The sequence below is a fragment of the Pelobates fuscus genome, chromosome 5 (assembly GCF_036172605.1).
Source record: "Pelobates fuscus isolate aPelFus1 chromosome 5, aPelFus1.pri, whole genome shotgun sequence".
NCBI lineage: Eukaryota > Metazoa > Chordata > Amphibia > Anura > Pelobatidae > Pelobates > Pelobates fuscus.
In genome coordinates, this window is record NC_086321.1 from 2985384 (window position 1) to 2998570 (window position 13187).

General features: G+C 46.4%; 1 protein-coding gene across 2 annotated transcripts in view; it reads left to right on the forward strand.

Moving 5' to 3' along the window:
• The window catches only part of NPR2 (natriuretic peptide receptor 2), a 266856-nt gene that overhangs the window by 53948 nt on the left and 199721 nt on the right, over positions 1-13187 (forward strand). Inside the window, exon 3 of one of the 2 annotated variants that reach the window (XM_063453527.1) lies at positions 6670-6798. In XM_063453527.1, the coding sequence (XP_063309597.1) occupies positions 6670-6798 (129 nt within the window). The remainder of the gene's footprint in view (positions 1-6669; positions 6799-13187) is intronic. The other variant, XM_063453528.1, reaches the window with a different exon arrangement.

The window sequence follows — 13187 nt, forward strand, 5'->3', positions numbered from 1 at the left end:
TCTCCCAAGCATATGAATGCTGTAGACCATTGAATAGGAACCATTTCTCAGAGGGGTTGGGTCCAAAGAAAGCCAGCCGTATGGCAATCTCTCTGTCCAACCGCTCCTGAGTGTAGCCAGGCGCCATGCTTGCTCTGCTGCAGTTGCTTCTTTTGTGGATAGGGACGCTGTACGGGTACTAGCGTTGTCCTCCCTTTGTAATCCAAACGAACTGTGTCTCCGAGCTGCTTTACCTCACACTAGGACGCCGTCCCACCGCTTGCCACCAATGTAACAGATCCACTGGCACCCCGACTGGGTACCTCCGTTAATGGATGCTCCTAGTGCTTCCTGAGGACTCCAAGCACTCTGGCAGACACCACAATCACCGAATCCGAGAAACCTTTTAAATTCTCCCAAGCATATGAATGCTGTAGACCATTGAATAGGAACCATACGAATAGGCTTGTACTCCTAGCAGTCAACTGGAACAGCATGCAATAAATCCTTCCCCCCAATAATGAGACGACACATCACTTTGAGGGTAAAACAGGAACTCTGGACTGGCTCATCCAGCCTGGCTTTTATTACAATAATCCACATACAGGCCACACCCAGGGGGAGGCATAAAATAACCAATCACATACATGGTTCAGCCCACACATCCCCTCCCCTCAGATAACATTAAACCCAATTATCCGGTACACCTTTTCCAGCCAAGTTCTGGATGTACCCCAAAAACAGGGGGTACACCTTTAAATCCAGCATCGCTGGATAGCCCTTATTCAGGGGGACAACATATCCAAAATTCAAGTCATTCGGATGAACAGTTCGGGAGATATGAGGTTCCAAAGATTTGACCGACCGCATGGGTAAAGTATCCGAAAACAGTTCCATGCATTTTGGCCCTGCGGTCGGTCACAAACAAGGGAATGAAAACAGACGAATTGCCTGTGTTATAGAGCCTGGAGAGGGTTTGAATGAATTCCCTTGTTTGTGGGGTTCTTTCTACCGAACGGCGGGTCATTCGGTAGTTTCTATACGAATTTCTGGAAGTATGGAGGTCTCAGCGGTGTTTGCCTAGTCAAGTGTCCGATTTTAGTTCCAGACACTCGACGGCAAAACACCGCTGTTCGGTAGTTTAAGATGGCCGCCGCCACGTGTTTGTTTCCCGCATGGCGGCCACCCAGAGGACAAAGAATACATTACACTGATTGCCAATTACCCGTTTGCAACATTGGTGCAAACTGTAATTGGAGGCACACTTATTCCTGGGTGGTCTGGTTGTTCGGTAGTTTCACTCAATATAATGAATGGAGTGATTCTACCGGACAATCAGTTGAATGCTGCATACATATCCCAGGTTAAACTCAACACATAAATACATATGTAATATTAAAGGCAGTATACTGCCTCTTAAAGAGACAGTAGTCCCAAAAGTCCCAATATGTCCATCGCTGATTTTAAAGGGCCAGTAGCAGCAATATAAAGTACAATATGCCCCAAATAACCCAGGGGCCATAGTCAGCAGGTAGGAGGCTAGCAAACAGGCTTCTCCAGGGCCCAGTGGCGAGGTTGGTTTTGCCACATTTCTCCCCTTTTCCAAACAGACTAACAGGGTACCTGACCTCTTGCCGGTCAGTGCCCTTGTTAGTCCAGCAGCCCACCCACAAAACAGAAACAGCAGTACAGCCCACCCACAATAAATGGTTACTACACCTGAGTAAGAGAAAAACTTGTCCAGGTCCAGGTGCCTCACCATGGCTGTGTGGGGGACTGGTAGGCTGTTTTGGTGGGTTGCTGAGTGGGCAGAGCCCAGCGGTACTCTGCCCTGGTGCCAGCACTACCCCGGGAGTAGTCTGGTTGGAGCCTTGCTGGAGACCGACTGTCTCCCCTTTAGATGCACAGCTCTGCTGCTGGAGACCGACTGTCTCCCCTTTAGATGCACCGCTCTGCTGCCAGAGGGGGAGACCGACTGTCTCCCCTTTGGATACATAGCTCCGCTGTTGGAGGGGGAGACCGACTGTCTCCCCTTTGGCTAAGCAGCCTTGTTGCTGGGGGACAGGACTGACTGTCCTTACACCCTGTGCTGTAGGTGCAGAGACCATGGTCCCATCTGCACAGTTGTGGGGCTTACAGTCTCCCCCTGGTACATTAAGCTGCCGCTGGGGAGAGGTGGTAACCAGCTCCTCTCCCATTAGAACACTCTGCCGCTGGGGAGAGGAGGTAACAATCTCCTCTCCCATGCCTACTTTCAGTCTTTGTGGAGGGAGATCGACTGCCTCTCCTCCCAATTCAGTGTCCTGTTGCTGGGGAATAGAGACTGGGCTCTCGGTAGTTTAAGATGGCCGCCGCCACGTGTTTGTTTCCCGAATGGCGGCCACCCAGAGGACAAAGAATACATTACACTGATTGCCAATTACCCGTTTGCAACATTGTTGCAAACTGTAATTGGAGGCACACTTATTCCTGGGTGGTCTGGTTGTTCGGTAGTTTCACTCAATATAATGAATGGAGTGATTCTACCGAACAATCAGTTGAATGCTGCATACATATCCCAGGTTAACTGAACACATAAATACATATGTAATATTAAAGGCAGTATACTGGAATATGCTCCACAGTCTTAAAGGGACAGTAGTCCCAAAAGTCCCAATATGTCCATCGCTGATTTTAAAGGGCCAGTAGCAGCAATATAAAGTACAATATGCCCCAAATAACCCAGGGGCCATAGTCAGCAGGTAGGAGGCTAGCAAACAGGCTTCTCCAGGGCCCAGTGGCGAGGTTGGTTTTGCCACAACCGCAAGCCCTGATTCTCTGGAACTGTTTTGGGCATGGGACCATGCGTGCGGTCGGTCATATTATGACTTCAAGGAAATTCCTGAACCCCTGAACCGGTCTGGGTGATTTTTGAATATGTTGGTCAACCAGATCAGGGCTATCAAGGGATGTAACTTTTGTGGGGATTTTGTGTGTTTAAGGTATTTATGGGGTTTTGTAAAATTCTTGTTTTCTATGCCTGGAGATAATTGAGTTTAGTACAGTGCTGACTAAATCTCCCAGGCACAGGGGAGGGATTGACCTATTTTGTATGGGAGTGTCCTGGTCCTGAGAGCCAATGTAATTGTGTATATGTTTTTACTGTAGTCTACTCATGTCCAGGAGGCAGTGCCCCTTGCATGGGGACCTGCATATAAGGCCAGTTGTGGCTGCCATTAAACAGATTCGTTTTACCCTTCATAAAGTCTAGGCTCATGTTTGGGGGATTGGAGAGCTATATTCACTCTGGGGATTGCTATAATCACTATACTCCCTTGGATCACAACAATTGCTCTTGTAAGAGTAGCCTGCTTTACTTTCTGGACTAGGAGACATCTACCCCCACTGGATCTCCTGGTCTTGGGTCCACAGTGGGTGGAGGACAGCGAGACCCCAACTAAGCTGCGGTGGTTTGTGGGGTTTACAGTTGTTCTGGTGTAAGGTGCGGTGCTTATGGTACTCAAGGATTACTAGGAAGCGGCGATTGACGGTGGTACCCAGTCATGGTGCCAGACAGTCTGTCACAGGACCCATATAGTTATGTACCGAACGGTTCGCAGGCGAATAGTTCCTGGCGAACATATGCGATGTTCGGTCCGCCCCCTATTTTATTTTTTTTTGTTTGTGACCAAATTTACTAATACTAAGTAAAAATTACTTAGTATTAGTAAATTGTGCCCCTACTCGCAATACCGCGAGTAGGGGCATGTCTATTAAACAGTGAAAAAAAGGGTCCCCCCTCCATGAGCTGGTGGGGGCCCTAAAGTAACAAAATGGGGGAGGATCTATTGTCCTCCCCCTGGGTGGGGGCCCTAAATACCAATAGGGGGGGGGCTATTGTCCTCCCCCCCAGGCCCCACCCCTGAGCGGTGGTGGGGGCCCTAAAAATAACAATAAGGGGGGACCTACTGTCCCCCCCGGCCCCCACCCCTGAGCGGTGGGTGGGGGCCATAAATACAAAGGGGGGGGACCCTAGTCACCCCTCCCCCCCCCCAAAAAAAATGATCCCCCTACCTACCCCCCTCACCCTAAAAATAATGAGGGGGGACCTTTAACTAAAAACCTGTAAAAAAAAAAAATTAGATAAAAACAACTTACCATTCGATGTTTTCTTTCTTCTAAAATCTTTTTTCAGCCCCAAAAAAGGGCAAATAAAAAAAAAACATAATAACTGACGCAATTAAAAAAAAAAAAAAAAAAAAAACAGACGAGCGCAAAAATAAATAAATACATCTTCACCCATGAGGGCTCCGCGCAGACTGAGCTCTGCAGGGCGGGGGAAGGCTTATAAAGCCTTGCCACGCCCTGCAATTAGGCTAAGAACACTGATTGGCTGGTTTAAGCCAATCAGAGTGCTCTTTGTCATTTTACACAGCGTGGGAAAATTCCAAAGAACTTTCCCACGCTGTGTAAAATGACACAGAGCACTGTGATTGGATGGCTTGAAATCCATCCAATCATAATATATATATATATATAAAAAAAAAAAAAAAAAAAAAAAAAAAAAGTTTGTTTTAGAATTGCTAGTAATGACATCCTTACAAATCACTAAAACCATATATGTTTATTTTTGTCACTCCGAGAGTCCAAAAAAAAAAAAAAAAAATGTTTTACTTTTATATTTCAGATGAGGGATATTGTCTAAAAGGTTTTTATTCCCCCAATATTTACATAAAGGATGAGCAAATAAATACAAAGTTTTATGTTTTTCTGTATAGAAATCACTATTCTACCGTATGCTAATGCTAATTTTTTGGCAAATCCTTTTTGGTAGTAAAGGTTAAATGTTCATGAATGAGAAGACCCCAGTTAAATGTGCTTCCTCCAGGGCCGGAGTAAGAGTCCATTGGGTCTGGTGCTGACAGCTATGATGGGACTAATTTCAGGAACAGTCAGTGGGACGGAGAGGAAGGGACGCCAGCAAAGTGTCGGGGCTACCTATAATATTTGAAAGGTCAGCCTGGTGTGAATGCATGTCGGGCTACCTGCAGGCCGGTCACCTAATGGTCTAATGATATGCTTGTTCTACACTTTAAGGACTATCCCATATTATTCACATGTCCACTCCTCTCCTTACCTTCTAACTAGCAGGCAGAAGCTCCTTGTATTCAGTCTGGGAGAGAGAAAAGGTGGATGTAGTGAGTGTAGAATTAATGGGGCATACCACAGTGTTAGAGAGACTGAAACAGCAAGAGCATTTGCATAGTGCGCACAGTCAGCTTTACCTTAACTAATTTCATTGTCAGCCAGTCCCGTTTTGTTCCTCTACATCCCTCCCATACAGAATTCCCTCTGCAGAAAGCAAGAGCATGTGAAGAGTAGTGAAACAATGTTTGTTTTGTAAATCAGCCCCTATGTTAAACATGCCCTGTTCCCTTCACTCAGGGTTATTTACCGAAGTTCCTGGTTCCCCCATCCATTCAGTCACTGTCTCCAGGGTTCCTCCATCCATTCAGTCACTGTCTCCAGGGTTCCTCCACCCATTCAGTCACTGTCTCCAGGGTTCCTCCATCCATTCAGTCACTGTCTCCAGGGTTCCTCCATCCATTCAGTCACTGTCTCCAGGGTTCCTCCATCCATTCAGTCACTGTCTCCAGGGTTCCTCCATCCATTCAGTCACTGTCTCCAGGGTTCCTCCATCCATTCAGTCACTGTCTCCAGGGTTCCTCCACCCATTCAGTCACTGTCTCCAGGGTTCCTCCATCCATTCAGTCACTGTCTCCAGGGTTCCTCCATCCATTCAGTCACTGTCTCCAGGGTTCCTCCATCCATTCAGTCACTGTCTCCAGGGTTCCTCCATCCATTCAGTCACTGTCTCCAGGGTTCCTCCATCCATTCAGTCACTGTCTCCAGGGTTCCTCCATCCATTCAGTCACTGTCTCCAGTGTTCCTCCATCCATTCAGTCACTGTCTCCAGGGTTCCTCCATCCATTCAGTCACTGTCTCCAGGGTTCCTCCATCCATTCAGTCACTGTCTCCAGGGTTCCTCCATCCATTCAGTCACTGTCTCCAGGGTTCCTCCATCCATTCAGTCACTGTCTCTGGTCTTCTTGGTTCTTCCATGCATTTAGTCACTGTATCTTGTCCTCGGTTCCTCCATCCAATCAGTCACTGACTCCTTAGTTCCTCCATCCAGTCACTGTCTGCTGTCTCTTGGTTCCTTCATCCATTCAGTCATGGTCTCCTGTTTCCATGGATCCTCCATCCAGTCACTGCCTCTTGGTAACTCCATCCATTCAGTCACTGTCTCCAGGGTTCCTCCATCCAATCAGTCACTGTCTCCTGTCCGTAGTTCCTTCATCCAATCAGTCACTGACTCCTTAGTTCCTCCATCCAGTCACTGTCTGCTGTCTCTTGGTTCCTTCATCCATTCAGTCATGGTCTCCTGTTTCCGTGGTTCCTCCATCCAGTCACTGCCTCTTGGTAACTCCATCCATTCAGTCACTGTCTCCAGGGTTCCTCCATCCAATCAGTCACTGTCTCCTGTCTGGTTCTTCTACCTATTCAGGTCTGTGGGATTTGCAAAGTCACACTACCTGCCTATTCATTCACTATATATCCTTCCTAAACTGCTCTTTTATTATCATGACTATTCTCAGTTTTTGCCTCCTATACTTATTCGTGTCCTCGTGATCCTTGTTTTCTCTGCAGACAGTACTTGTAATCTCCTACCATGAACCTGAGAATCCAGAGTACGTAGAGTTTCAGAGGAAGCTGATTCAGAGAGCCAAACAGGAGTTTGAGGTTGACTTGAACTATTCTCTGGTGAGTTTTGCTGGTGTAAGTATAGTGTGAGTATGTTATGCCTGAAACATCATGTGTAGCTACTTCGGGTTTGTCCTCAGTCATGTTCCACCACTTCACATGCCCTCAGCCATGTTCTATAACTTCACATGCCCTTGGTCATATGTCCCAGTTCAACTACTCTCATTCATACCCTCCATGTGATGGCGATCCCGTACTCCAACTGAGTACCTCTGTCAGGTCAGCTTTATTACTAATATTAGGGACCCTGGGGCACTTCAGACCCAGTCACCAAAGCCTGACTGGGGTCTCTGAGGACATCTTCCACTGGACCAGGCTGCAGTGATTATAGCTCAGGAGACTCTCTCCTTAAAGCAGAGACTATAGCATTTTCCTCACACATTAGATGAGTCTGACTGCTGGGAGCTAGACTGATTTTATTGCAGAGCTACTTATTCACAGGAATGCTGCCTCTCACAGCAAGTGGTCTGTAACTATCACTGGGAGCATAAGACGGACACTTTATGTAGGTTTCCAGATTACGTCACCCTGTGTCAGGATCTTACCTGAGATAGTAGTGTAACTGTAGTGCAGTTATGTTTGCTCACCCTTGCAGATAGACACAATCCAAGGTGACCAGGTAAGAAGCCACATGGACTGTGAATCTATGCATGGGGGCTGTGCAGGAAAGGTGATTCCAATGCAGTACCGACAAGGACATAAACAGCAGGATAGTCAAGGGATAGCCGAAGTCAAGGGATGCCAGAGATCAGGATAAACGAAGTGTAGCCGAAGTCAGAAGCCGGGGTCAATATGGAATACAAGTTCAGGAGACTAGAAAACAGGAACTGACCACATACACCAGGATCAAAGACTTAATAATGTTCTTAGGGAGGGGCAGTTTATATACCCAGCAGATGAATGATCAGTATCAGGTGAAGCACAGCGATGACCATAGAATATGTCCAGCCCCCAGTGCTGCAGACATAGCCAGAATTCCCCAGGAATAATAGGGCTAGAACAGCTCATAAGAATTGGAACTGCTGTGGTTCAAAGGTAGATAGCAAGCCCAGGACAGCAAAGGACTCAGGTTCAAATCCCTTTTGGGCACTTATGGAGTGGCCACATCTGGATGGACTAGGATTTACCCTGACACACCATTATAGGTGCAGCATTTGTATAATGTATTTGTTAAATGTTTTTTTTGTGTGTGTGCTCTCCTGTCTGCTGGTGCTTTCTACCAACTAGGTGGATATTGCTGTGGAGCCTGTGCAGCGCCATCTGTTGGTAGCCACGGATATATGAACTAGCTGAATAGCAAGGCTAGTTAATTTACATATTCAGGTAGATTTGCATATTCTGAATTCTGTAAGGAGGAGAGATATTTTGCATTAATTATTGTCTTCCCCACCCGTTTATAACATTTTATTATGTTATTATAAGTTCCTGTATGTTTTCTAATATGCTTTGGGTATTTGTATTATATTGAGTTGTCACAGAAAGTTTAATGTGCATGTGAACTAGTCCCGTGTAAATTAAGGCTGAATATCTTAGTTCCTTTTGGAACTGTGTCCTGTGTGGATTTGTTTAGGGATCCCAGAGTTGTTGTACCTGTTGGCTGCTTGGTTCCTGCAGCCCCGGACAAGTCAAAAAGCGAGCTTGCCTTTAGAGCCACAAGTGCTTTTGAAAAAACACATTATGTAGAGATGTGGATACTTGCCTGAGAAAGGAGCTGAATGGGTAAAGGCAGATGAGATCTGCAGCCTGGTCTGGTAGAAGAGTTCCTGAAACACCCCAGTTAAGCTTCAGCGACTGGGTCTGAAGAACTCCAGAGACCCCTGTGGAAGCAAAGAAGTGGACTTGATAGAGGTATTCAATTGGTATTCTGTCTGCCTAAGCACATTATCCCCAGCTAACACAATAGGCTCCTTGCTATGACCTCACAGTCCTAGAAGCACAGCACACAATAATTACACCAGAACCCCCTTTCCCTGGACTGTACCCCCACACATTATATATCCCTGGAAAGCTGTCCAAATCACTTCCTGATGGGAGAATTCACACCCAAGTTACAGCCAATTAAAGTTTTACCAAGTTACGGCTATTCTTGGATCCATTGAGGTGTTCCAGGCATTCCGTGGCTTAGTCCCAGTTTCCAAAAAGAGGTTTCCTAACCTAAGCCCTAGGTATTGTCAGATGTCTCCTTGACCTCCCCTAAAGTAGCTCTTGTGACAACTCAGACTCCACTTATTGTTATGTGTAAATAGAGAGGGATTTGTGTGCTGGGTGCTTGCATGAGCAGGACATGTTTCAAGGCTCTGACTGTCTATACTGTCGTTCTCTCTTGACTCTGCTGTGACAGACCACCCTGTCACTGGAATACAGTTTCTCTTTTAATTTCTTGTTTGCTCGTTAAAAATGCCTTTGACCCGTTTTGTTCAGTAACCGAACAAAACCATTAAGTACCCAGACCACCCGTATGCACGTTAACCTCGTTCACCCTGTTCACACCTCAATAAGGTTTACATCAGTGTTCTAAACGGTCGGCTGGGTGGCCACCGTTTTTATGTACGAACATGTGGTGGCGGCTATCTTGTTCCCGCGAACGCAGGCAGCGGTGTTTTGTTGTCGAGTGTATGGAACTAAAATTGGACACTCAACCTTGCGAACACCGCTGAACTTCTATCCCCACCTGCATTCGTTCCTATACATCCTGGGAGAACACTGTTCGGTGGAATCATTTCCACGAATGAGGTGAACACTATCTGCCAACCGGCTCAAGCAAATGTTCGGTATTTTGCGTATTTTCGTACTCCTGAAAGAGACCGACCGCTACCACTGATTCTATGGAACTTTTTTGGGCAGGAGCCTCGTGTGCGGTCAGTCAAAACCTTACCCCGGTGGCATTTCGGCTGTCTGAGTGGGATCTGTGCGCTTTTTGAATATACTGTGCGCACAGATCCAGGCTACCCAGGGATATAAGACTTGAGGTGGTACATGGTTGTTTTGGGGTGTACCTGAGAGGGAATTGAATTTTCTCTGACACAGAGGATCATGGGAGGGATGACCCTGTAATGTTGTGTCGGAAAACCCTTGCAGGGGGCCATTTCATTAAAAAGGCCATGTGTGGCCCTGAATAAATGAATTCACTCCCAGCATTCAGTCTCGGCTAATGTCTGTGGGGGAAAGCTATAAATACTACTCAATGAGGAGCACAACCTTAAAAATAAAAAGACGCTTTATTAAATAGTCCACAAAAACAGGTATCTCAAAATGCATGTCAGACAATCAAAGCATAAATCACATGATAGTAGTGTCAGGGTGGTAGTCCGGTGCCCGGAACCCAGACACAGTGTCTAGGTGGCGGCGCATGGACCGGGACCCAATATGCCTGATGTTAAGTGGGAGTCTTCAGCGTGGAGGTGAATTAGCAGGGTCTGGTGCAGGGTAACCGCACGCCCCCTGGTGTTGAGCACCAGCGTTTGTGCAGCCACAACCAGAACCCTGATTCAGCTTCTGCGGATCCAAGGAACTAGGAGCATGGAAATAAGCAGACCTCCCAGGAGCTGAATAGGGAGGCTCTGCAGCAAGATTGTATCCAGTACTAGAAACAAGACAAAGCTAGAACAGGCACCAAACATGAAAACAAGACATAACTAGTAGAACCCAGAACCAGAGAAGGATAGGAAGCTAAACCCAGAACATGACAATACATAAGGGAACATAACTAAACATGGGCATGACTGGACTGGACTGAACATGGACAGGTATATACAAACTAAGACACGACAAGATAACATAGGCAAAACAAGAGGAGAAATAACTAAGTACTACATATGGAAATCATGGGGATTTAGTCACACTATATGATCATACATTGCATAAGCCTGCCAACAACGCCAATGTACCCCATATCTGGCAGGTCCTACACTGCCTAATGAATGCTAAAACAACCACAGATTCAGAACACATATATAGCACTACCTGCAAGAAAGGACAGAAGCTTTGAGCTGCTGCCTGCAGGAACTCAAACACATAATGAATGACTGAAACAAACGGATGTGGCAAATAAAACAAACATTTAAAGGAAACCTGGAGACTGGGAAATCCAGGGACGAACTATAGGAATGAACCCAGAAATCCCAGCATAAAGAAAACCAGACACAGAATAGAAAACCAAAAACCAAGAAATATTAAACAAGAATAGTAAAAGGAGTACTGGATACCAGAAGCCATTACCAGAATGATCCGCAGCCAGGAACGGAACGTGACAAGTAGTAATTGGGGGAGTGTTCATTAATTGCCACCTGTGTGGGATTTGTATTCCCATATAAGCACACCCCTAACTCACTGAGCTTGCTCACATTGCTTGAAAGCAATGAGGAGTTAGAAAACCAGGAGTTTAAACAAACAAGGGGTTTAAGCTAACAAGGTAATTGTTTTATTGTTCTGTATCTGGGGAAATGAGTGTTAGCAAGATTGCTGGTTTAACTCAATGCACATCTTGTTGCATGTATGGATGCCTGGATGTACCCGTCCAGGGTCCATACCTCTGTGATGGTTGTGTGCGAGTGGCTTCTCTGGAAGCTCAGATTGGAGATCTCGAGAAGCAAATCGCAACTTTGAGGGAGATTGACAATCTTGAAAGGAGTATGCTGCTCACTGAGCAGAGTTTAGTGGGGACAGGTAGTGGAGAGAGAGGAGATAAGACAGATGGGGAACAGGCATGTAGCTGGGTGACAGTGGGTGCAACCTAGCAGATTTAGCCGTTTGAGTGAAGATGTTGGGAGAATCAGCTCAGGAGTAGCTGTATTAGAGGAAGCTGCTAGTTCTAACAACCAAGTGAACAGCCTCTCTAGTACGGGTGGGGATCAAAATGTAAGGAAGGCTAGACAGGTTGTGGTGGTAGGGGACTCTATCATTAGGAGAGTAGATAGGGAAATTTGCCGCTCTGATCGGCTCAACCAGACAGTTTGCTGTCTCCCGGTTGCTCGGGTCCGGCATGTTGCTGACAGAGTGGATGGATTATTGGGAGGGGCTGGGGATGACCCAGCAGTCATGGTTCATGTTGGTACCAATAACAAAGTCAGAGAAAGATGGAAGGTCCAAAAGAATGATTTCAGGGAATTAGTGTTACAAACTGCTATTTGTAACTGGCCCTTTAAATGAGAAATTGCCCTTCTTCCCTGGATTGTGGAGAAGCCTATTTGCCAGCCTCCTCCCGCATGACTATGGCCCTGGGAGATTGGGCCCTTTAAAACCAGTATTCGGCCATACCAGAGTGTATGTCACTCATTATGGCCCTTTAACTCCTGTGGGGAAGGATTGGTACTTTTTATATGGCACTTCGGATACAGTCAAAGTGCCGAAGTTGTCGAAGTCGTCGAAGTGGGCGCCATTCGACAAAGGAACATGTGGTGGCGGCCATTTTAATTTAGTCGAACGCGGTCAGCGGTGTATGCTAAAGAAACTATGGAACTAGAATCGGCTACGCAAATGCACGAACACTGCTGACCCTTACCGTCGCCTCCACTTCGACGTTTCGGTTAATGTCGAAGTACGTTCGACAATTCGAACCCCCTGTTGCACGGTGCTATTTGCACGAACGGACCCGTTCGTGCATTCGAAGGGGACTTAGCCGTTTTTCTGCAGGAAATTGACTGACCGCACAGCCCAAATCTATGGAACTGTTTTGGGCAGGAAAATGTGCTTGCGGTCGGTCATAAAGGACTTCCACCTAACTTTTTATCCACTGGAGGGATTGGTATGATTTTTGAGAGTGTCTATGTTTAAAGTATGCTGATTAATAATATGTCATTTTTATGGATGTATGGTTTTAAAGTTACAGGGTATGTGTAAAAACTGTATTTTTACTGTCTGTGATAATTATGTTAATCCCTTGTGTAACATAATTATATCACAGGCAGAGGGGAGGATTTTGTGTGTAATTGCTGGGAGTGTTTTCTGATATGTACGTGTATGATTGGTTGCTTTGTTACGCCCTGTGGGTGGTCCTATCCAAGGGGATCCTGCATAAAAGAAGGTTCTTTTGGTGCCAATAAACAGAATGACTTGTCCCTCTAACTTGCAGCCTCGACTCATGTTTGTAGGGAACAGCTATAATCACTTCAGGGATTGCTATGCTCTGCATGCTCCCTTTGCTACTGAGCTCTTGTTCCTGATCCTGCTTCGCTCTGCAGAAGGAAGAGAGATCCACCACTGGACCTTGGAGCCTGGTTGTAGGTCCAGGGTGGATAACAGACGGCGAGATACCAGCCAAGCAGCGGTGGTTCGTGGCGTCTGCAGTACTTATGGTGTCTACACAGTAGTTATGGTGTCTACGGTGCTGATGGTCCTTTGGTGAGTGCTAGGAGCATCCTTTTCAAGGTTCAACTTCCAGCCAGCCTGGAGGCAACCGTAACAAT